Source organism: Microcebus murinus, chromosome 19, assembly GCF_040939455.1.
Source record: "Microcebus murinus isolate Inina chromosome 19, M.murinus_Inina_mat1.0, whole genome shotgun sequence".
NCBI classification, from domain to species: domain Eukaryota; kingdom Metazoa; phylum Chordata; class Mammalia; order Primates; family Cheirogaleidae; genus Microcebus; species Microcebus murinus.
The window spans coordinates 12,642,576-12,666,105 of NC_134122.1; the positions used below are offsets into that span (position 1 = coordinate 12,642,576).

Sequence of the window (23,530 nt, forward strand, 5' to 3'; positions counted from 1 at the left end):
ATGTGTGCCATTTGTATGTAATGTAAACATTACAAATAATGTAACCTTTGTTATTATCCCATCTTACAGAGGAGGAAACTGGGAAACTGAGTCTCAGAGGCGCACATGCCCAAGGCCACACTGTGGCTCAGAGGCAGGGCCGGGAACTGAAATGTCTCTTGGTGTCCAACAGGGCCCGGCCTAGTGCCCCTCTGCTTTCAGCTGTCACTCTGAGCTGTCTCCAGCAGTGTGAAGAGGAGGGAGGAGAAAAGGGGGGAAGGAGGAGGGGACTGGTGTCCACCCAGCTGTCCCCAGCCCCTGGCAGGCCCCGCCTGAGCCTCAGAGAGCGATCCTGGACCCAAGCTCCCACCAAAAAGCCTCTCTCCTCCACTCGGGCCAGGAGGTAGCTTTCTGGGGACTCAGGATGCCAAGGTGGGGGCTGTGGGCCACGGCCGCCCTGACCCTCCTCTCTGTCCAGGCCTTCCCACAGACAGACATCAGCCTCAGCCCAGGTGAGCGCGGGGGCCAGGCCGGGAGTGGGTGGAGAGGGGACACACCAGGGACATGTTCCATCGGTGAGGCCTGGCTGCCTCAGTTGGGGGGTCGGGGGCTGGACCTGAGCCTCCTGCCAGCTTCCCCCCAGTCTGCTATGTCCTGGGCACTCTCCTAGGCCCAGACCCGAAAAGTCCTGGGTTCAAATCCCAGTTTTGCAGTTTATGAGCTGTGCGAACTGGGACAAGTTTCTTAGTCTCTCTGTGCCTCAGCTTCTTCTGGGAAGTGGGGGGTCACGATGGCACCTTCTTGGGGCCACTGTGCAAGGGAGATGAGATGCCATGGAGAAAGTGCTTAGCACAGTGCTGGGCACTATGGGGAAGGTCTGAAAATGGCATTTTTGTTAGGAGTTTGGCATCTGGGACCCCCTCCCGCCAGACCTTCTGCTGTGCCACCACAGGTTGGGCAGGCAGGAAGGACAAAGTGTCCCTGGAGGCCTGGCCCTGTGACACGCAGCCCTGTGGGTTTTGCAGGGTGTCCCAGGGATTGAGAGCTCTCAGCCTTGGCCATGTGGCCTCCCAGTGTCCCACATAGAGGACAACGGGCTTCAGATGAACTTAGTTTCTTCCGCTTTGCAACAGGAGGCCGGAGTACTGACCCTGGGGGGAAGAGTCCTGACCCCCACAACCTCCTGGGGGCTAAGGCTCCTGCCCGTCACCTCTATTGGGTTCTTTCCAGACATCGTTTTGAAAACACAATATTAATAATACCGATAACAACAATTAAGACTTACAGAGACCTTCCTATGTGCCAGGCACAATTCTAAATACTTTGTATATATGGATCTATTTAATCCTCACAGTAACCCTATGGTGGAGATACTGATTTTTTTTAACTTCATTAAAGTAAATCTAATAATGAAATACCTAAATGGAGATTTTCCTGAGACCAAGTTCCTGGGCTATGATAGCATTAAGTTGAGTTGAAACAGTGGGGTGATAGGGTTGTGAGAGAAGACGCCAATAAATAAATACCAACAAATCCTTTTTAAGTACAAGTATATCCCAAATATCGCATGAAACATACTTATGCTAAAAAGTGTTTATTGTTTATCTGAAAATCAAATCTAACGAGGTATCTTTTGGATTTTTTGTTCGTTTGTTTGTTTTAATCTGGCAACCCTAGCAGCAGGGATGAGAAGGGCAGTCTCAGTTCACGGGCAGCTAGCGGGGGCTTCTGTTCTGTCATAAACTGTCTGAGCTGCCATAGCAGAATATCACAGACTGGGCAGCGTAAACAACAGACATTTATTTCCCATGGTTCTGGAGGCTGGGAAGTCCAAGATCGAGGTGCGGGCAGATTTGGTTCCTGGTGAAGGCTCACTTTCTGACTTGCAGATGGCCACCTCTTTGCTGTGTCTTCACATGGCAGAGAGAGGTGGGGCGGGGGGAGAGAGAGACGGGGAGAGAAAGAGACAGAGAGAGAGAGAGAGAGAGAGAGACAGCACAAGAGCACTCCGGTTCTTCCTTTTATAAGGACACTAAGCCTATCATGACCATAGAGCCTCATCTAAACCTAATTACCTCCCAAAGGTTCCACCTTCCAATACTGTCACATTGGGAGTTAGGGCTTCACCAGATGAGTTGGAGGGAGGTGGACACAAACATTCAGTCTAGTAACAGTGTCTTTGGGCCAGGCATGGTGGCTCACGCCTGTAATCCTAGCACTCAGGGAGGCCGAGGCAGGTGGATCGCTTAAGGTCAGGAGTTCGAAACCAGCCTGAGCAAGAGCGAGACCCCCGTCTCTACTATAAATAGAAAGAAATTAATTGACCAACTGAAAATATATACAGAAAAAATTAGCCGGGCATGGTGGCGCATGCCTGTAGTCCCAGCTACTCAGGAGCCTGAGGCAGAAGGATCCCTTGAGCCCATGAGTTTGAGGTTGCTGTGAGCTAGGCTGACACCACGGCACTCTGGCCTGGGCAACAGAGTGAGACTCTGTCTCAAAAAAACAGTGTCTTTGCATTCTTGCTCTTGGGCCTCAGTTTCCTCCCTAGTACAATGGGCAAGTAGGAGAAAAGTTGGAAAAATATCCTTGAAGACTGCTTTGTATATCCCAAGATCTTGCCTTTCTGCCCAGCAAAAGTGGGAAGGGGTCGAGACTGAGTTTGAGCGTGGGAGCAATTAGGGGAGTTTCCTCTTTCTCACTAGCTTGTGTCCATGGGGCCTCCCTGAACCTCAAGTTTCCACACTTAGAAAGTGGGGTTAATGAGGTTTTGGGGGATCTTCAATGGGCTCGTGCAGGTGAGATACTTAGCACAAGTAAGCACTTGAAAATTGATGGTTATTCCTGTTACCACGTCTGTCACTGCGGTGGTTGATGTTCTGCCAGAACTAAACAGGAGACATAGTTTTCTGTTGTGATGAAAAGACTTCATTATGGAAAGGAACTTCCAGACATCTGTCCCCAAGCTTCACCCCTACTCTGTGGATAAGGGAACTGAGATTATGTCAGTCCTAGCAACCTTGGAGAGCTTCAGAGTTTGAGATTGGAAGGAAGGGTCCTAGGAATCCCCGCAGCCCAACCCTTCCATATCACAGCTGTGGAAACTGAGGCTGCAGAGGCCAAAGGGGCTGGCCAAGGTCATCACTGGTCCAAGTGGTAGTTCTTCTGCTCCTGCTGCCAGCCAGGCAGAAAGCCCAGTGCTAGCCTGAGCAGACCTTGCAGAGGAAAGTGATTCAGCCCAGAGAGAATGTGTGAGTGTCAGTGAGTGTGAGTGTGAGCAGGAGCATGCAAGTTGATGTGTGCCTCCCCAAAGGAGGATTTGGGGGTCTCCATGGGCCCTTGCAGACCATGAGGGTGGGTATACCCCCAAAAGCCCTCCTTATTAAGGATAGACCTAGTTTTTCTTCTTCTGGATACCCCCAGCCTTTAAGTGCAAAGCAAAACAAGCCATTCATTCATCCCACCACTCTGGAACTTACTCTTTTTTTTTTGAGACAAAGTTTGGCTTTGTCACCCAGGCTAGAGTGCAGTGGCATTATCATATCTCACTATAACCTCAAACTCCTGGGCTCAAGCAATCCCATGCCTCAGCCTCTCAAGTAGCTGGGACTACAGGTGCGCACCACGGTGCCAGGCTGGTCTCGCTCTTGCTCAGGCTGGTCTCGAACTCCTGAGCCCAGGCGATCCGCCCACCTCAGCCTCCCAGAGTGCTAGGATTACAGGCATGAGCCACCATGCCAGCCTCACTCTGGGACTTTCATTACTCACCTCGTGAACACACAAACATACATGCAAATAGTGCAACTCAACCACACCCTCTAGGTTTGCTGTGGAGGGAAAAAGGCAAAAACAAAAACCTTTAGACAACCTCTGAGAGACTTGGGAAGATTTAGCCAGACTAGATCCTTTCCCCAAAACCTTTTCTCTGAACCTATTGCCTTTGAACCTATTGCTTAACTGGGTTGAGTGTAACGTGCTCAGAATGGTGCCTGGCACTTAGTAAGAGCTACTTAAATATTTCATATTATTCTTCTTCAACTATCAAAAAGTTTCCTGTCTTTGGCTCCTGAGTCCAAGAACTGTCTGTAACAAAGGAAAGTACAGCAAAATGTTTTGAAGCTCAGGACATGCTTCTGCAGGGCCTCGGGGGTGCAGACGGGGAATGAGTGAAGGTCTGTAGCCTTTTCCTCTCCCCTCCAAGAACCTGCCATTGCACTCTCAGCTCCGGGAATGTCGCAGGCCCCATTTCTGTTTCTGCTGCAATAATGTCTAGTGTTTACTGGAATGCCAACCTGTGAGCCGGGCACTGGCTTCCCCGTGAAGTAAGCACTCTGATCATGCCCATTGTACAGATGAGAAAACTGAGGCACAAAGTGTGCTGAGTTTCCTACTAGGGCCATCTGACTCCAGAGTCCAAGCTCTGAAGCTGGAGCACAGCCCAGGCAACTGTGTCCCCACCTGCTAGAGTAGCCCTGATCCTAGAGTGTTCCTTGGGCACTCAGTTCCATTCCCACTCCTCTATGGTCACAGCACTCTGTGCACACTTCTAGAACATTTGGCCTGTGGTGACTCTTTGCCACGTTGTGTTCCTCCTTCTAGACTGTGGGCAATCTGAGGGCATGCGCCTTAAGCCAAATAGGCACTCAGGAAATGCTGACTCGTTTGCTTAATTAATTAATTGTTAAATTTGGTGTTTATATATATTTTACAAATGAGAAAACAAACATCAGAAAAAAAAAAAAAGATGTTTTCTGGAAGCGCCAGACTGTTTAGGAGTTTCCAAGTCCTTCAGATCTAAGTCTCGACCTTGGCACCGCCACTTGGTAAGCAAGGGAGCAAATGAATTAACCTCTCTGCGCCTCAGTTTCCTCATCTGTAAAACGGGGATGACACTGAAACCTGCTAGGTTGGTCTCGGCAGTCACTTACGAGGCACCCAATGAATGGCCACTGTCATTAGCCGTGTTAAGAAAGTGTCCGTCCGGTGCTTCCTCCTCTGTATCAGGTGGCCTGAAGAGTGGCCCAAAGAAGGGACAGCAAAGCTCGGGCAGGACAGACCCGAGACACTGCCAGTTCTGCTTCCAGAGCCAGGGCTCACCGTGAAGGAGGCCGGTCTGGCAAGTGCGGCTCCCCGCAGCCACCTGCCTGGGACCGTGAGACACTTGCTTCCGGCCCCCTGGAGCGTCCGTGGCCCAGTGTGGGGGCTGGGTGGACAAACGTGTCCCCCGCGCCTCCCCACCCCCGCCTGGCTGGGTCCCAAGGCCGATCTGGGCAGGAGGCGGCAGGGCGGCGCATCCGTGGGCGGCTGGACGGGGGCCAGGGGAGCGAACAGCCAGGTTGAGTAGGAGGGTGACAATTTATTCTCTTAAAAAGAGAGGGGGGCGGGGAAGCTCTGAATTCCACGGGTGTGTTTCCTTTCCCTAACAAGCTCAGAACTCCCAGCGGCTTTGACTCCCACCCCAGCTGGGAGACCTTGGGGGCCTCCGGCGCTGCTAATTGGAGCATAATGAAAAGACCTCGCAGTCAGTTGGGCCTCCTGGTTTCCCGGAGCAACAAGCCCCCGGTGCGGCGTCCCCCCACCACTTCCCTTCCCCACCTGCAGCTGCATCTCCTGCGTCCTGGCAAATCCCCAAGTTCCCAGCCACGCTAAGCCGGTTCCAACTCGCCAGGTGCTCCGTTCTCCCTCACACCTCCAGACCGTCGTTGCACGTGCCGGGCCCTCCACCGGAACGCGCTTTCCGTGACTCTTATTCATCCTTCGGGTCTCAGCTGAGACGTCACCTCCCCTAGGAAGTCCCCCCAGCAGATCGCCAAGCCTTGGTTACGTGCCGCTTTTAGGAGCTCCTGTGGCAACACCCTGTATTTCCTCCATTTAGGAAGCGGACTCGGGGGTGCCCTGTTGTCATCACCTGTGGGCTCCTTGAAGACAGGGACGGGGCAGCCACCAACTCAACTAGGCAGAGAGACAGGCAAACAAATAACAGTTTCCTAAATAATTTGGGGGCTGCATCCTCAAGTGTTTGCCAGCATGACACACCTGCACAAATTACCCGTGAATGACATCTTTATTTCTGTGCTTATTTTTCTTAATTTCGGCCTTCATAGGCCGTAGGACCCATGAGGTCAGAAGCACGTCTGCATAGTTTGCCATGGCATCTTCATCTTGTAGCCAACTGCCCGAGACCAAGTGGGTGCGCAAATAGTGCTTGTTGAATGCAGAAAGATGTGGATGAAGGACCAGACCATCAAGATTAGAGCAAAAGCAAACGGACTTGAATGCAGTAGGGATCTCTCGGTCTGGAGCCAGACAGCCTGGTTTCAAATCCTGCCTCTGCCCCTTAGGAGCTGTGTGATCTTGGACAAGTTAGTCAACCTCTCTGTGCTTTGGGTTCTTCATCTGTAAAGTGGAGATGATAGTGGTAACTGCCGCGTAGGATGTGTGAAGATTGAATGAATCAATATGTATAAAGCACTTAACACAGTGCCTGGCACACGGTGAGTGTTGAGTAAGAGTTGGCTCTGGTTGTTGTCGTCGCCATGGTTACCGGCCTGTCAAGCTGCAAAGCTACAGAAATCCCTTCACAAGAGACAGATTAGCAAAGGCTGGCTTGGGGTCAGGTTGATGAGGGGCCTTCCGTGAATTAATGACCGTCCCAGCACAAGCCAGCGCTCCCTTCTGCCTCCCGATGAACGGGGAGTAGTGATTGAGCAGTGACCTGTCACTGCCCCATTTTCTGCTGTGTTTCACCCCAGGAATCCATAACAACTATTTGTTTAGCAGAGAAAAATCAAAGGGACCAGAAATGGGGAGGGGAGGTGCAAAGAGCTCAGGGAGCCTGTTTTCCACACTGGGGGTGGGGGGCTTCCCTTTGAAACCTGCACCAAACTTCAGGACCAAGGATGCTTTCCTCCTCGTCCTTCCCAAGCCCCCTTCACTTAATTCATTATTAATTTTTTTTTTTTTGCTGTGCCCTATTCAGTGACTGAATGAATAAATGAATGAATAATTCTCAGGCTTCCTCTCTCAGTATGAGACACTGTACCCCAGTGCTCCCCAGATCTCCCTATGCACATGAATCGCCCAGGGGATCTTGTTAAAATGCAGATTCAGGGTCAGTGGGTCCGGGGTGGGGCCTGGGAGTCTGCCCTGCTGACGAGCTCCCAGAGGATGCCGAAGTTGCCCTTCACAGCAGTCGTTGTCCTGAACAATCTGGACAGCCAGGATCGGGCAGCCTGCCTGCAGGGCTGGGGTAGAAACCTCCAGGAATGCCATCCTAGCGTCTGGACTCCCAGTTTCCAAGCATCAGGACACACGGGTGGCGCACACAGTCTTCTCATCGTTTTCCAAAAACAAAAAAAGTGGTGTTTGATTCCCTACACGTATTCATCCAAATTCATCCAAAACTCATCATTGTGCACCTGCTATGTGCCAGGGCATTAGGGGAGAGGAAAGATCACGACAGATGCTGACAAGGATGTGGGGGAGGGAAACACAGGAATTCTCGGGGACTTTTGAAAGTTGGGGTGCAGGGGACTCCTAGGGAGCATGTACCAGAGGCTCCTACCTCATCTGCCCTGAAAAGTCGCCATGCAGCTGAGACTCGAAGGAGAACCAGGAAGTGGCCAGAGTGAGGCCTGGGGATGCATGTGCAAGGCTCCGGGCGCGTGCGTGGGAAATGGCCAGAGTCTGAGCACGTCTGCAGCGAGGCGGGCGAGGAATGGCCCATCAGCCAGAGGCAAGCAGCTCCCCACGCAGTGGGAATGCCCGGAGGGTTTCAGGGAGAGAAGGTCAAAAAGAAAGGACGCCTCTGGGTCTAGGAGGTGGGACAGGGCAGGAAGAGCAGCGAAGAGGCAGTGGAGAAGGTCGTGGTGAGAGATGTCGGGCAGGGAGATTTGGAAGGTAAAGAAAGAAAGGAACAAATAAGAGAGGTGTTTAGGAGACGGAATAGACAAGACTTGCAAACTGATTGGATGTGAGGAAGGAGGAGGTAAACATGATTTTTGGCAAATTATTCAACAATGCCAGAGAATTCCGACCAATTCCAGCCAATTCTCGCCAACTTCGTCTAATAATCCCATCCGGTCCTAGCTACGGTGTTTGACATCAAGTGAAACATGTAGGTAAACATAATGGGCATCCTAAGTCGGATTTGGAAACAACAAAAGAAAACACTGGATAAAGCCTGGAGTTGGGTTAATGGCATCGTACCTGTGTTCGTGTCTCAGTTGGGTAAGATGTTAACATTAGGAGAATCGGGCGAAGGTGGCCAGGAGCTCTCCGCGCCATCTCTGCAACTTTTCTGTAAATCTAAATTCATTCCAAAATAAAGTTTATTTAAAAACAAAAGTGAAGGAAAAGAAAAAGAGGTAGAGGACAAAGAGGTGGAAACTTCCAGATCAGAGAATATAGTGAATTAGTGAAAACAAACCCTTCCCACGATAGCCATGCAGAAAAGCCACACGAACTCTCGCAAACATCCTGCCGAACTGAGCTTCCAAGAAAATGGGCTGGGGGGGTTGCCCAGGGGTCAGAAACAAAGGTGAAGGCCAAAGCAGCCAGCATGTCACTCCAGAACTCTGCACGGGACGTCAACCTCGGGAATGCAGGGACTTGGGTTTTAACACTCACGTGGGGGTAGCAGGTGAAGCCGGAGCCAGCGGAAGCGGGGAATTGAGACTGACACGCTTTCTCAGAGCAGAGACTCACGAAGAGTTCCACCTTCGATGCAAGGAAGGCCAGGGGAAAACCTCCTCCTCCTGTCAGAGAGAGATGACAAAGAAGTATGTGCTTCATCCTAAACTCAGGGAGGAAAGTGCCAGACTCCCCTTCTGCACTGTTCTTTGATGAGGTCCCTGCCGTTAAATTTAAACACAGTACTAGGGCAGAGCCTCCAGTGCTTTTAAGTCCTGGGTTTTTAGTAGTAATACATTTTAACTCTAAAATTAGACAAATAACCCAAACTGTACTTCTAATTAGCTGTGTGGGCTGTGGCTTGATTTTTGTTAAAGAAAACACAGATAGGCTAAGACGTGTGGGTGTGCACCGCGGTGCTCTGGGTCGCGGCGCCGTGGGACTGTTTGACATCGCTGGGGTCCCGCCTTCCGTCCGGGACGCGCTTTCTCAACCTTGGCGCCACTGACGTTTCGGATCCCGTCACTGTCGTTGCGGGGAGACGTGCACTGTCAGATGTGTAGCGGTGGCCTGGCCTCTACCCACGCGATGCCAGTAGCACCCCCACCCCCAGTTGCGACCACCGAAGATGTCTCCGGGCATTGTCCAATGTCCCCAGGGGGGCAGAGTTGCCCCTCACTGCTCGAGGGTGACTAACCATTCCAGTGTTCTGGGAACCGTAGGGGGACCTGGAATGTGGGATTTTCGGTTTTAAAACTGGGATAGTCCCGGGCACGCTGGGATGGGTTGGTCACCCTACTTCCATCTCTAAGGTGAGTATTTAGGATGCCAGGCAATTTGGGGATGAGTGGAAGTGGGGGAAGCGATGTAGCACCAGCATAAACTGTGCTCCTGGTGAGTCACTCCAGCCCTCCCTGGACAAACTTAGCTACTTGTTCTCACCAACAAGTGTCCTTGGTTACAAGTGGAACGATGAGAATGATTTGCAGCTTCTCACCCAAGCTAAGCAAGAAGCTGCTGCAAAAGTAGACGCCAGGGAGTGATTCGGTTGAGGCTGTCTGTGTGGTCGGCAGTGGCAAAACTCCCCACAAAGAGCTCGAGGACACTCAGCCTTACAAAGGGTCCCACGGCCCTCTCGGCCAATGCCACTTTCAGGCAGGGGGGCGATGTCCTCCCAAACCCATGCTCCCCATCAAGAAAGGAGGAGCCTGAGGCCCCGAGAGCAGCGGGGACAGGCCGGGGATGCCACACCCGCCCACCTCCGCAAGCGGAGCGTTGCCCTTGCCGTATAGAAGAGGGTTGAGAGAGCAAACTTGGAGCCAGCTGGCTCCAGTTTGGGTGCTGGTGCGCGCTGGAGGACAGTTGGCCAGGACGGTGGGATTGACCAGGACCCTTCAGCACCGCCGCTGGGGGGGCGGGGGGGGGGGCGGCGCTGGTTCTGGTCAAATGGGAGAACCCAGTGGCTCTGACCAGCCCTGGGAAGCATGGCTGGAACAGCCTGCCTGGCGTAGCCCTCTTGATCAAAGCAGCCGTCCCTTTCCTTCCCCCAAAAAATGCACAGAGGCACACACGCACACGCACACGCACGCACACACACACACACACACTCTTTTGACTTTGCATTTTTATTTCAGGGGATTCACTAGACCTCTAAAGCCCATCAAACCAGGTTATAAAACTGTGAGCTAATCACTAATAATCATACAATTACACAATCCATCTGTATCAAGAACTGGGTGAATTTATTTGGCCCAATGAATGGGCCCAGCAACCCTGGTATGATAAAGACCATTAACCATTCTTAGCCCTGTCGATTTCCCATGATGACGCATCACACAGACTTTGGAGTTAGGGAGGCCTGGGTTCAAATCCCTACTCTGCCACTTATTTGCAGGATGACCTTGGGCGAGTCGCTTAACCTGTCCAAGCCTCAGTTTCCCTCCATGAGCTTAGCACATCATAAATGCTCAGTGAATGCCGTCCACTACTTTATTATTCCACGAGCTTAGCCAACCACTATAGTGGCTCGAAGGCAAAGATTCCACAGGAGGGTGGCTTTCATCTACCCTTGGGTGGGTGGCCACAAAAGGGACCCCAGAGATCAGCTAGTTTGATGGTCAAGAAGGGAAAGAATGTGCCAGAGTCCCACGGCAGGACAGGTCCAAAGCCAGGACCAGGCTCCAGGCTTCCCAGCCCTAGTCTAACGAATTTCCCCCCCCCCCGCCCCTGCCTGCCCCACAGGTGAGCATCTGACCTGACACGAGGAAGCCTCGCAGCCTGCCTCCCCTGCCAGTCATCCTGAGTCGTGGTTTCCAAATAAAGCATCTCCTAAAAAGCCTTCAGAGGGCTGAGACTTGAGAGAGCTTTATTATCTCAACCATGGGGTGTTTGTTTGCTTTTTTTTTAAAAAAAAAAATCTATTCCTTTTCAGAATTAAGGAAAAATCCTAAACCCCAGGAGTTCAATGGGCAGAAGACACAAGTAGCCTTGGCTATAGTTTGTCAACAAACACGTGGGGAAAAAATGTGCATCCTCGCCAGATAGCCCAGAATTGCAAATCAAAACCAGATAACCATTTTTTGCTTATAAAATTTGCAAAGATCACCATGAAATTGATAACACTGAGCATCAGCAAGGGCTCGAGGAGACGAGCTCTCTCAGACAGTGCCGTGGGCGCATAAATTGCTTTCAGGAGGCAATTTAGCAAATTGTAACAAAGCCTTAAAAACCTCTCCTTAGAAAACCATCAGAAATGCCGCAAAAGCTCTGTGCACAAAGCTGTTCATGTCAGAATTATCTGTAATAGTTTTAAAAAATAGGGAAGCAATCTAATTATCCAAAAATAAGAGAATGATTAAATAAACTCTAAGAGGGTCACTCAGTCAGTAGAGGATTCAAGAGCTATTTAAAACAAAGCTTACAAAAACGTACAATGACATGGGAGCAATGTTCACAGCCTTTACTCTTTAGAAATCAGAATTCTGCCTGGTATACAGAGTACGATATATCACAATTTCATTTTTAAAAATCACTGCAAACAAATGTGACATGAGGAAAAACGTAGCGAAGTATTAACAATCTTCCAAGTGTTCTATGATGAGCATATGTTACTTTTATTATTTTGTCGGATTTAGGTATGTGTGTGTGTTTTGGCCCTCAGGCATGAAATTGCATTGCTCATAATGGGATGTGTTTCACGTGGACATAGTCTTCACGTGGACACGGTCTTGAAAATATGTGCTGAACTGTGGAAAATATGTCAGCCCTGCAAACCTTCCTCCCGGTCTGTTCGCTCTCTGCCCCCAGCCCTGCCTGAGCTGCCCCAGCCCGCCCTGTGCCCCCTGTTCTGGATGGAGTTCAAAGGCCACTGCTATAGATTCTTCCCTCTCAATAAGACCTGGGCCGAGGCTGACCTCTACTGTTCGGAGTTCTCCGTGGGCAGGAAGTCCGCCAAGCTAGCCTCCATCCACAGGTGAGGGGGAGAGTGGGAGCCCGGCCCTCCGTAGTCCAGCTTAGCACGCTTTTGGGAAACGGGGTGGAAATGGTGTTTCCAACTGACGTTTCTCTTTGGCAATTAAAGCTTTTTTTTTTTTTTTCCCCACCTGTTATAAATGGAGTTCGGTTCTCATAAAGCTAAGAACTAGTATAAAATTCCTGGTTTCATCTCATCTTTGAGGCATAATCCAATTCGAAATAGCATTTTCTTCATGCCTTTTCATTTTCGTTTCTTTCCCTCATAATTAAGCACACAATCAGCTTATGTGCACAGAACATCTGATTAAAGTTTAAGATTTTCATACTTTTCGGTTTACCTAATAATTTCCATTTCTGCTTCCAGTGACGGTTGAATCGAATTAAGTTCGTTTCATCTCAGCTTCTTATTACTTGCAGCAGCACCTTGGGCCTTTCGATTTTCCAGTTTATTTTGATCAGATATGGGGGGAATGCAATAAGATATTCAAGTAGTTCATCCAAACAGGTGCTGTTGAGCAAAGATGGTGATAATGCTGAAATGACTAGGCTGCTGTTCTACCGGGTGACTGCTCGAAAACGCATGTTCAGCAGTTGCCAAAGGAGAGCCCGAACAGTGCAGGAGAGAGGCATTTGTGGGTGCCATTGCTTACCCAGCTGGGTAGGACCAAGGTTAGAAACCACTGGACTGAAGAATGCTTTGTGCCCAGAAATCTTATCACTCTCATGTGGGACGGAACACAGGCTCTCAGAGCGCCAGCGTTGAATAGAGCCTGGCGATGGTGCAAGGGAGAAGGTGCCAGATAGAAATGAGATGTGATGTCGGTCTGTGTGTCCTTGAAGCTCATTTGAGGATGCCAGATCTTGAAAATGGAGAACTAAACCAGCCAGCCAGCCACTGGGAGGACAGGCAATTTGGGCTACAGGCAGTCCAATTTTTAGGGATGCATAGTAGTACTGAATGCTTCCTCGAGCTGGCATGGGTCAAATCCAGAGATGCCCAGGTGAGGACGGCAATATATGGGTGACCTAATCAAAAATGAAAGCACAATTGCATTGTATCCTCTATTTACTTTGGTCCAGGAAGCTTAGCAAGGATTGCTTTCAGCTTTCAATTCTATCCTATGAAAAGAGGCAAGGAGGGACGTGCTACTCTGTTTCTTACATTTGCAGCTGGGAAGAAAATGTCTTTGTGTATGATCTCGTGAACAGCTGCGTTCCTGGCATCCCGGCTGACATCTGGACGGGCCTTCATGATCACAGACAGGTGAGGAAGCAGTGGCCGTCGGGCTCCCTCAGAAGCTCCAGCCAAGATTCCGTGTCGACTTAACAAGCCTTTCACGTGTGCGCCAGGCCAGTGCTATGCACACAGCTTGCAGAGAGAAACCAGACCCCACGATGCCACAGTTAGAATGTGACACATTTGTGAAAGACATTTAATGATGTCCCACTAAATGAGGAGAACATATAGTATGGGCAGTAAAGGCCTCTGTTTTGACTTGAGTTGTCTTAAAAACAAGCACCAAAACACAATTAGATGTGCAAGAGATTTTTGAGGGGTAATATCTGTGAAAGGAAAAAGAGGAAGGGGCATACATAGGCAGGAGAGGTCCTCGGACGACGACGTGGGTCTGAGACCTGTGAAAGGAGAGTGGGAGGACGGACTGGGCGGGAAGAGCCTCAGATCACAGCACAGTTCCGAGAAGGTCTTGGCCTGGCCAGTGGGGAGTCCCATGCAAAGAACGCCCGGAGCAGACAGCCGGCACGGGGCAGCAATGGGCCCGGACTGGCATCCGTGACGTGCTGAGTCACTGTCTGGGAACAGCCCGGAGGAAGCGTGGGCGCACTGCGAATGCAGTTGTAGCTCCGAAGGGGCAGAAGCAGCATGTCCTCAGGTGGTGAGTCCAAAGTGGCAGGAGAGCTGGGGCTGCCCGTCAGCTCTGCTCCCTGCAGCCGGCCCTCCTGAAGGTGATCTGAGCTGCGCACCTCCGTGACTGCCACGGCCTCTCTGAGCAAGGGACATTGGAGCTAGTACCTAACACATAAATAGGAACCAACCAAAGGTAGAGCACTGCAGGTAGAGGGATCAGCAAGGGCCAAGGTCCTAGGTAGGGGACATCGTGGGCATTCAAGGAAGCGGAAGAAGACCAGCGTGGCTGGGATGCAGATTGGGGTAGGGGCGAGCAGAATAACGGAGACTAGGCTGGAGAGGCTGGTGTGGCCAGATCTCATGCCTGGCGATTCCCAAACTCCACCTGGAGATTTCAGCCCCAAGGTTTCCCCAGGCAAGCTGCAACCCGAGTCTCTACTCTGCACGTATGATTCTTGCCCTGCCCCAGAGCACTACAGAGAACAGAGTCCAGTTCCAGCTCCTGTTCTGCCCCTTACTGGCTAGTGGGCAACTTTGGGCAATTTTTAAAACCTGTCTGAGCCTCAGTTTCTCCATCTGTAAAATGGGGATGATGATAATAGTGCCTTCTTGTAAAAATACAGGTGAGCCAATGTAGGCAAAGGGCTTAGCACGATGCTTGGCACACTGTAAGAACTCATTGAGAGTGGTGGGAGTTGCTAAAGTCTCTGCTAATGTAGCAGAAGTAGCAGGATGGTCAGACTCAACATGGATATTTTTTAAATCAATAGAATTCATCTGGTAAGAACCCATGTAGAAGTTGTGATTTAAAAAAAAAACACTCACATTTCTATTTATAAAAGCAACTTAAACTTGGATTTTAACTACATTAAATCAGAGTTTAAGGAACTTGTATAATAATAATAACAACAGCAACAAACAATATAGGAAAAGGGCTTTTTCTCTCTCTCTCTCTTCATGGCTAGGCACCTGTGCCAGGCACTATGCTAAGTCTTTCACATGATTTAATTCGTTCAACCCTCACAACAACTTTCTGAAGAAGATATTAGCTCCATTGTATAGGTGTGGAAACTGAGGCTCAGAGAGGTTAAGTAACTTGAGATAGGATCTCAAGCTCTTGTCTCTCTGTTGGAAGTAGCAGTCCATTCCCATTATATGACATGGGCTCCATAGTCACCAGGGCTTTGGGGGGGGATACTTTTCTAAAAACCTAAACAGAGAAATGGCCCTTCTTCCTGGATGTTGCAAAGATGTTCTTTCTGTAGTTAATGTGCACATGTGTTGCAACACCAATCAAATTCTCAATAGGACTTTTCTTGTCATTGGTCAGAGTAGTTCCATATGAGGCAAGAAAAGCACAGACTATTTATACAAAAAGGAAAGACATGAAGAGTGACTCCCATCCACTGACAAAGTTAGGATCTGAGTACTAGAGTCCTGAAGACCTGGGTTTGAATCCCAGCACTAATGCTTTATTAGCTATCTGAATTTGAGGCCAACCTGAGTCTCAGTTTTCTCATCTGTAAAATGGGGATGATGATGGCTGCTTTGCAGGATGGTGAGGATAAAATGAGCAAAGTGCCTTACATGGCACATAATAAGTCCTTAACAAATGACAGCTAGTAATAGTAGTAGCAATGGCAGTAGTATCTGATTAGTAGCAGTAGTATCAGTGAGGACTTCTGCAACACAGGTGTTAGGTGTGGAGGTGCTAGAATGTTATCCCTGAACTGGAGCTGGCTCAAATGCCTAACCTTCCCCTCCTTGGCTTGCTTCCTTGTCTCTGGGTGGACGCCCCCTCCCCCCCCCCCAGGAAGGGCAGTTTGAATGGACCGATGGCTCATCCTATGACTACAGCTACTGGGACGGGAGCCAGCCAGATGACGGCATCCACGCGGACCCAGAACAGGAAGACTGCGTGCAGATGTGGTACCGGCCTACCAGCGGTGGGTATCCCTGCGACCAGGGCTCCTGCAGAGATGCTGGGGAGACGCTTGGGACGGCAGGGAGACTGTCAAGATGTTCAGCACCTTGGAGAGCGATCGGAGGGCTTTGGGGTGTTATCCATTCTCCACAGTGGATATGTTTTAAGCGGTATTTAATGGTGTATTGTTGACACGCAGACTCCGATTTGGATGAAAAGACATTAGAGATAGAAGCATTAAAAAAAAAAAAAAGACTTGTACAGAGTATAGTCCAAGGGCAGTGCTTCTGTGTCAGCTTACCAATGCATCAAGGTGCAAGTCCCCACCCCAGGCTCCTGCTCCCAAATACTAGAACAAGTCCACACCTGGGGTAGTGTGAAGGTGTAAGTAACCAAAAGAATATAGACCTGGGTTCAAATTCTGGCCCTGTTGCTTTCTAGCTTTGTGTTTTTGCAGGAAATTACTTATCCTCTCTGAGACTCTACTTCTTCTTCCATAAAATGAGCTTACTAATCGTTCCTAGCTACGGGACTGTTATGAGGGTCAAAGGAGGCAGCGCCGAGACAGGACTGCGGCAATAGCTTGGACTCTGGAGTTGACGGTCCTCGTCTGAACCTCAGCTCCGCCCCGTAGTAGTTGTGTAGCCCGAGGTGAACGCCTTTACCTCTTGGTCCCTCCCATTCTTCATCTTCAAAGTTAGGCTAATGATACTTAACTCACAGGCTTGATGTGAACAAAACAGGAGGTCACCTATATAAGGTGGCTTCCAAGCTCGGTGTTCAGTACTGACAATCACCATCATCATCATTAACAGTATCGTCACCCCCCACACCAATCTTAAGAAGTAAAAACTATTAATATTGCCATTTTGGAGACTGAAAGAGGAGATGAGATCGAATGAGGAAGAGGAGACCAGACCAGAAGAGGAGATGAGACGAGACCAGACCAAACCAGATGAGGAAGAGGAGACCAGACTGGACAAGGAAGAGGAGACCAGACCAGATGAGGAAGAAGAGACGAGATCAGACCAGACCAGATGAGGAAGAGGAGACCAGACCAGAAGAGGAAGAGGAGACCAGACCAGAAGAGGAAGAGGAGACCAGACCAGAAGAGGAAGAGGAGACCAGACCAGAAGAGGAAGAGGAGACCAGACCAGAAGAGGAGATGAGACGAGACCAGACCAAACCAGATGAGGAAGAGGACACCAGACTGGACAAGGAAGAGGAGACCAGACCAGATGAGGAAGAAGAGACGAGATCAGACCAGACCAGATGAGGAAGAGGAGACCAGACCAGATGAAGAAGAGACCAGACTGGAGAAGAAGAGAGTGCTAAGTTGTTAGTATGCAATACGTCATTCAGACCTCATGAATCATCCTGTAAGATAGGTATTGTTCTTTGCCGTGTTTACAGATGAAGAAACTAAGGCTTAGAGAAGTTACATAATCCACCCAAGGTAACACCTTAACTCATGAAACTGAGTATCAAAACCGGGCCTGACTCCAGAGTCTCTGTTCTTAGCCATTATGCAAGTCAGATACCTTCTTTCTGCCTATATGGTTGTTCCCCCAGCTTCCTCCAAAGGTGTCCTCAGGCTGACCCTGGGGCTGAGCCACAGCTGTTGTCGCAGTGATTTCCAACCCCAGATTTCATTTTTACTGTCCATGGGGGGAGGGGCACAGTCCTGGGCTGGAGGGCGGAAATCGGGCTTCTTATGCTGTTCCATCTCTGGCCACAAGAGGGCGAACTCTCAGCGGGCATCTCTTGCACTAGGCCTCACTTGCCTCATCGGTAACATGGGAAGAATAATCCTCCTCCTGGTGCCTGCAAAATTACTCTTTTTTGAGATCATATATGAAAGAAATCTGCATAAAGGATTAGCACTTATTAGGCTATGTATAGATCCAGCCCCTAACCAAAGTTCCAGACTTAATTCCCAAAAGTTCCCAGCAAACTTGGAAAACCCCCAAAGGATCCTCACCTCCCTGCGTTTGTTCATGCCTTTCCACGTATCTGAAGGGCCTCCTCATCTTCATCTACCATAATCCTACCTGTCCAGGCCTAGTTCATAGGCTTCCTCTAGAAGGTGTTTGTGGACACTGTCCTTCAAGTGATGCATTTCTCCTACCTAATCTTTGGCTGTAAGCACTCAAGACAGGCATCCCCCCTAGCCCTACCATCTAATTACTGATGTACAGGACATCTCCTCTATGGAGGGCATGTGCTGGTTTTTGCTTGCCTGATATCTTCTCCCCCCTTTTAGTAACAACTTGATTTTCCTCTGGTGAACAACCTTCCCTCACTTTTAATCCGTATGATTTGGATGGGGTCAACCCCACTTCCAAATCCAGACGTAGGCATGTGACGTAGGCCTATTCAGAGTTACTATCATGGTGAGGGGCAGGTGGCTCAATTAAGAGCATTGAGAATTACTCCTAGGACTTTTGCTAGGACCATTGGCATAAAAGGGTCTATTTTTGCTACAATTGGATGTAAACATGGAGCTGTGAGGGGCTTTCACATGGAAAAAATAATTCCTGAGGATGAAGCCACCCAAGAGCTTCTATAACCAAGAGCAGGCTATAGAAAGAGACCTAATCTGGAGGATAACATTGTTGGAATCTGTTGGATCTTAGATTCAACTGTTCCTGAAACTGTGAATAGAAGTAACCTGCCTAGGACAAATAAATTCTGTCCCCTGCCCACATTCTTTTTTTCTTTTTAAGCTAGCTTGTGTTGGGTTTCAATAATGTAGAATTGAAAGATAGGAACACACATCCTCAATTTGTTTATGAACTTTAAGGGGCCAAAGGCCTGATCTTTTTAACTTTACATCTCTTAGCATGGTACCTGGCAAGACAGAGGGTCCCCAAGGTGTGATGTTGATTCATTCAGTCTCACTTTCCCTGAGCACCTACAATGAGCTGAGCCAAGCACTGAGACCACAAGCAATAATTAGACGTAGTCCTTGCCCTTGAGGAGTTCTGAATTTAGTACAAGGAGGGGGTATGAAAATGAGCACTTTATAATATAACTTGGGCTATAATAGACATCTCAGCAAATTTTCGGGATTCCGGAAGGTTGGAGGTTTGGGGAGATGGGATGTGGGAAGGCTCCACGGAGGAGGTGACATCTGAATCGAGTTCTTAAAGAACAAATAGAGGTTCCTAGGCCTAGAGAAGTGGTCATGGGGAAAAGGTGTCCCAGGGATGAGGTATTTCGGAGAGAACAAGATTATATATTAATAATTATAAAATTACTAATAATATCACCATCTCCTCTTCTTCCTGTGGCCTCTTCACAAGCTCCTTCCTCTTTCTTTTCCTCCACCTCATCTATCAGTGGAAACATCATAGTGGTTAAGAGTAGAGGCTCTGAGCTCCAAAAGGTTTTGGTTCTGCCAGACAGGGTGGTTCTCCCAGTGACTGGGGAGGCTAAGGTGGGAGGATCACTTGAGCCCAAGAGTTCAAGACCAGCCTGAGCAACATGCTGAGACCCCATCTCTACAAAAATAGAAAACTTAGCCAGGTGTGGTGATGCACGCCGGTAGTCCCAGCTACTGGGGAGGCTGAGGCAGGAGAATCATTCGAGCCCAGGGGTAGGAGGATGCAATGAGCTGTGATGACAACACTGCATTCTAGCCTGGGCAACAGAGCAAGACTTTGTCTCAAACAAACAACAAAAAGAGATTTGGTTCTGCCACTTACTACACACATGACCTTGACCAAAAATCACTTACATTTTACAAATAAGGACAATACTGTATTTGCCTTATAAGATTGTCAAGAACATTAAACAAAATTACAAATATAAAGAATGTGTCTGGCACAAGGTAATTGTCAAGAAATATTGGCTGCTATTATTTTTATTGTCATAATCAAGAAACTTCAAACACTAAGGAATGAAAAACCAAACTGGAACTGGCATGAACAGTAAGGAGATTCTTCATTGCACATGACGGGGAGTCTTGAAGTGCAGCAGGCTCCAGGCGTGGAACACTCAGGGCTCTGAATTTCTCTGCAGTGCTCCCAGCTCTGCCCTCTTCTTTGTATTGGCTCTGTCTTCAGGCTTCCCTCATTGTCCAGAGATGGCTTTGCCACCAAGTCCTGTGCAATTGTGATGACATTCTTCCTTATTCACATCCAATCATGGACAGAGGACAAAACCTCCTCCCTCAAACAGAAATATAAATCTGCTTAGGCCAGCTTAACTCTTAAGTGCCTACTCCTGGACCAATGACAGTGGCCAGGGCAATTCCCTGTGATGATTGGCTTAAACCTGGCTTCCTGATCCGGTCACTGGTATGTGAGGTTGGGTGGCCACTATTGGCTTAGACTAATTGGGATCCGCCCTTATGGTTAGAGATGGGTTCCAGCTTTCTCCTGATCACGTGGCTGCATTAGGCAAGGGAAGAAGAATTCTGTTAGAGAGAAGGAGGGAATAACTGGATGTTGCATGGACAACCAACAGCGTGGCGTCTTCTGCGATGATTACTGTTTCTCGTTTTTTGCATGCTAGTTCACATGGGTCTCTTGAGGCTTTGGCTCAAATGGTTCCTTATCAGTGAGGTTTTCTTGACTGTATAAGTCAGTCAGTAAGTCAGTCTGTCTCTCTCCACTCACAGAGACAGATCTGTTTTGTTTTATAATAAAAAGCTGCTCATGTGAAAAAAATGTATTCCCATTTTGCAGATGAGGAACCTGAGGCTCAGAGAAGGTGAGCAACATGTTCAAGGTCACAGAGCAAGCAAGTAGTGGACTGGGTTTCAGACCCAGATCTATAGAACTCCAGACTCAAGCACTTAACTGCTGGTCCCTCTTTGCTCCTTTTTATTTTCCTAATTAGGGGAGGGAGGTATGAAACAGCTTATTATCCGGGAAACCATCCTGGATCCTGGTGGCTAGAGTTGGCCCAAGCCTCTGGGTGAAGTTTATCCTCCTCCCATCCATGGTGACAAGTTGAGACCAGCCTAAGGCTAGAGAGCAGGCTTGTCAAGCATTAGCAAGAAGGGGCTGCCAGTGTAGACATGAGATCTACTAGAGAGGGCTTTTACTCCAGTAGGGTGGTGGGGATACTTTCATTGTGGTGGGTGGATCTTCACCCAGATCCTCTGTTTCTTTCCATCATAGCTCTGAGGTCATGGAATGATAACGCCTGCAGCCGGAAGTTCCCCTTTGTCTGCAAGATCCCGTCCCCGACCATTCACTGATCCAGCCAGTCTTGCCCTCCTGGAGTGAGCTCAACTCCAGCATCATCTTGCAGCTGTGCCTGGTGTAGACGTGCCACTGAGTAAATGTAAAACACACATGGGAGGTAAATCTCTCAGACAGAGGTTTTAAACAGGTAAATCTTAATAGCGCAGGTAGTTACTCACTCGGCCAAGAGACAGGAAACGCAACTCAAACTGGCTTAATACATGAAAAGTGGTGGTGGATTTATTGGCCCAAGTCACAAAAATGCAGAGGTTGTTCTGGATTCAGAGTTGAATCTCACTGGCCTGACTTGGGTCACGTGCCCGTCCCTGAAGCAATCGCTTTGGCAATTGCTGATCGACTGGGCCCTGCTTGGATGCACATCACTGGGGCAGAACTGGGTGTAGTCAATTTCACCTGAGGGGCTGGGAGTGGGAAAATGGGGGGGAGGGGGTATTGGTCAAAAAGTACAAAATTTCAGTAATAAGTCAAATAAGTTCTAGAGACCTAAAGTACAGCACATGACTATAGTTAATAATAATGTATCACATCTTTACTCTTAAAAGTAGAGCTTAAGTGTTTCCACCAAAAAAAAAAAAATTGCTAAAACAGTAGATCTTAAGTGTTCTCACACTTACACACAGAAAAGTAAATATGTGAGGCAGTGGATAGGTTAATTAGCTTGATTGTGGCAATCATTTCACGATGTATACATATATCAAAGCATCACGTTGTACATTTTAGCTATACACAATGTTTGTCAATCTTAACTCCATTAAATAAATAAAATTTATATATACATATACATTTACATACATATATTTATATATACACACATGTTCTGAACCACATGGGCTCAAAGAGGAGATTGGTTCTCAAAATAAAACAAAAATATTACCAAACTCATAAGTTGCTGGTGGGAATGTAAAATGATGAAGCCACTGTGGGAAAGAGTTTGGCAATTCCTCAAACAGTTAAAATAGAATTACCATGTGGCCCAGTAATTCCACTCCTATGTCTGTACCCAAGAGAATTCAAAACAAGTATTCAAACGTGAATGGTCATAGCAGCGTTATTGATAATAGCAAAAAAAAAAACAAAACACACACACATTAAAAAAAAACATGGAAGCAACCCAGTGTCCATCAACAGATGAATTAATAAAATATTCCACACAATGGAATATTATTCAGGTATAAAGAAGAATGAAATGCTGATGTACACTACAACCTAAATGAACCTGAAAAACATTATGCTGCCAGTCACAAAAGACCACATATTATATGATTCCATGTAATGTCCACAATCGGCAAATCTATGGACATAGAAAGTGGATTACTGGTTGCCAGGCAATGGGCAGAGCGGGGAATAGGGAGTGACTACTAATAGCTATGAAGTTCCTTTTGGGGATGGTAAAAATGTTCTGTAATTAAGTAGTGACAATGGTTGCACAACACTATGAATGCACAAGAAGTCACCGAATTGTACAATTTAAAGCGGTTAAAATGATGAATTTTACATTATATGAATTTTACCTCAATTTTTTTTTAAAAAAGCTGCCAGAAGAAAAAGTGCCTTCAGGCAGGAAGAACAGTAGATATTTATTAATAGAAAGAGCATTGAACAGAGAGGCAGGAGGCCTGGGTTCTAGTTCCCTTTCTCTGAGCCTTATTTCTGCTTTGGTGTGGACTAGGTGGGGCGGGGCTAAGGGAGTAAAAATCTGGGCCCTCGGACACCAGTAAGAAGTCAGAAGGAGAAAAAAATATACAAAAAACCCCCATCGATTAACGTATGGTGAATTATGCTGATTCTCAGATTTTGCAAGAACATTCTACTGAAAAGCATGTTAAAATGGGACTTTTCCTATTGCTTCAGATTGGCCCTGGGGCCTACAATTGAAAACAACAGGCATTAATTATCTCTCATTCTGAAGAGAGCAATGAACAAATGGAGCCCCACGACTTCCCCCAGAGCTAATATAATGGTTTGCAGAGCTGGCGCTTCTAGCAAGAGCCACATGAGTGTGTGAGGGCAAAGGACAGTGAGCGTGTTCCTCACTGGAGTCAGAATCCAATGACATCATATCTGTAGAGGATTTAAGCAGCCCCTGCACGTAGAGCTGTATAGGAATAGGTTAGGTAGCATCAGTTAGGGGCATTATTATTGTATTGGCTGGCTCCTGCCGTGTTAACAAGGCCCCCAAAGCTCGGTGGCTTAAAACAGCCGTCATTTATTATAACACACGCGTCTCCGGGTCAGCTAGGGTGTGGCGGATCTGCCCCGGCCTCTGCCGGGCAGCTCTGCCCCTCCCTGCAGATCTCGAGGACAGCTAGAGTGGCTCTGCTTCATTTCCTTCGGGTGGGCGGCCTCGCTGGGGCTTGCCCTCCTCAAGGCACAGGCACAGGAGGGCAGGCGGAAACAGGCGAGCTCAGAACTGCCATTGGCCAAAACTAGTCACGCAGC

The 23,530-nt window shown here is 48.4% G+C and overlaps 1 protein-coding gene across 1 annotated transcript; it reads left to right on the forward strand.

Annotated features, from left to right (window-relative positions):
- The first annotated feature begins 304 nt into the window (after positions 1-304).
- On the forward strand, positions 305-21,751 carry CLEC19A (C-type lectin domain containing 19A). The gene is made up of 5 exons (XM_012736034.2): positions 305-491; positions 11,917-12,082; positions 13,255-13,348; positions 15,765-15,897; positions 21,005-21,751. Exons 1-5 carry the CDS (start codon positions 404-406, stop codon positions 21,082-21,084), a joined length of 561 nt encoding a protein of 186 aa, XP_012591488.1. The 5' UTR covers positions 305-403; the 3' UTR covers positions 21,085-21,751.
- The last annotated feature ends 1,779 nt before the right edge of the window (positions 21,752-23,530 follow it).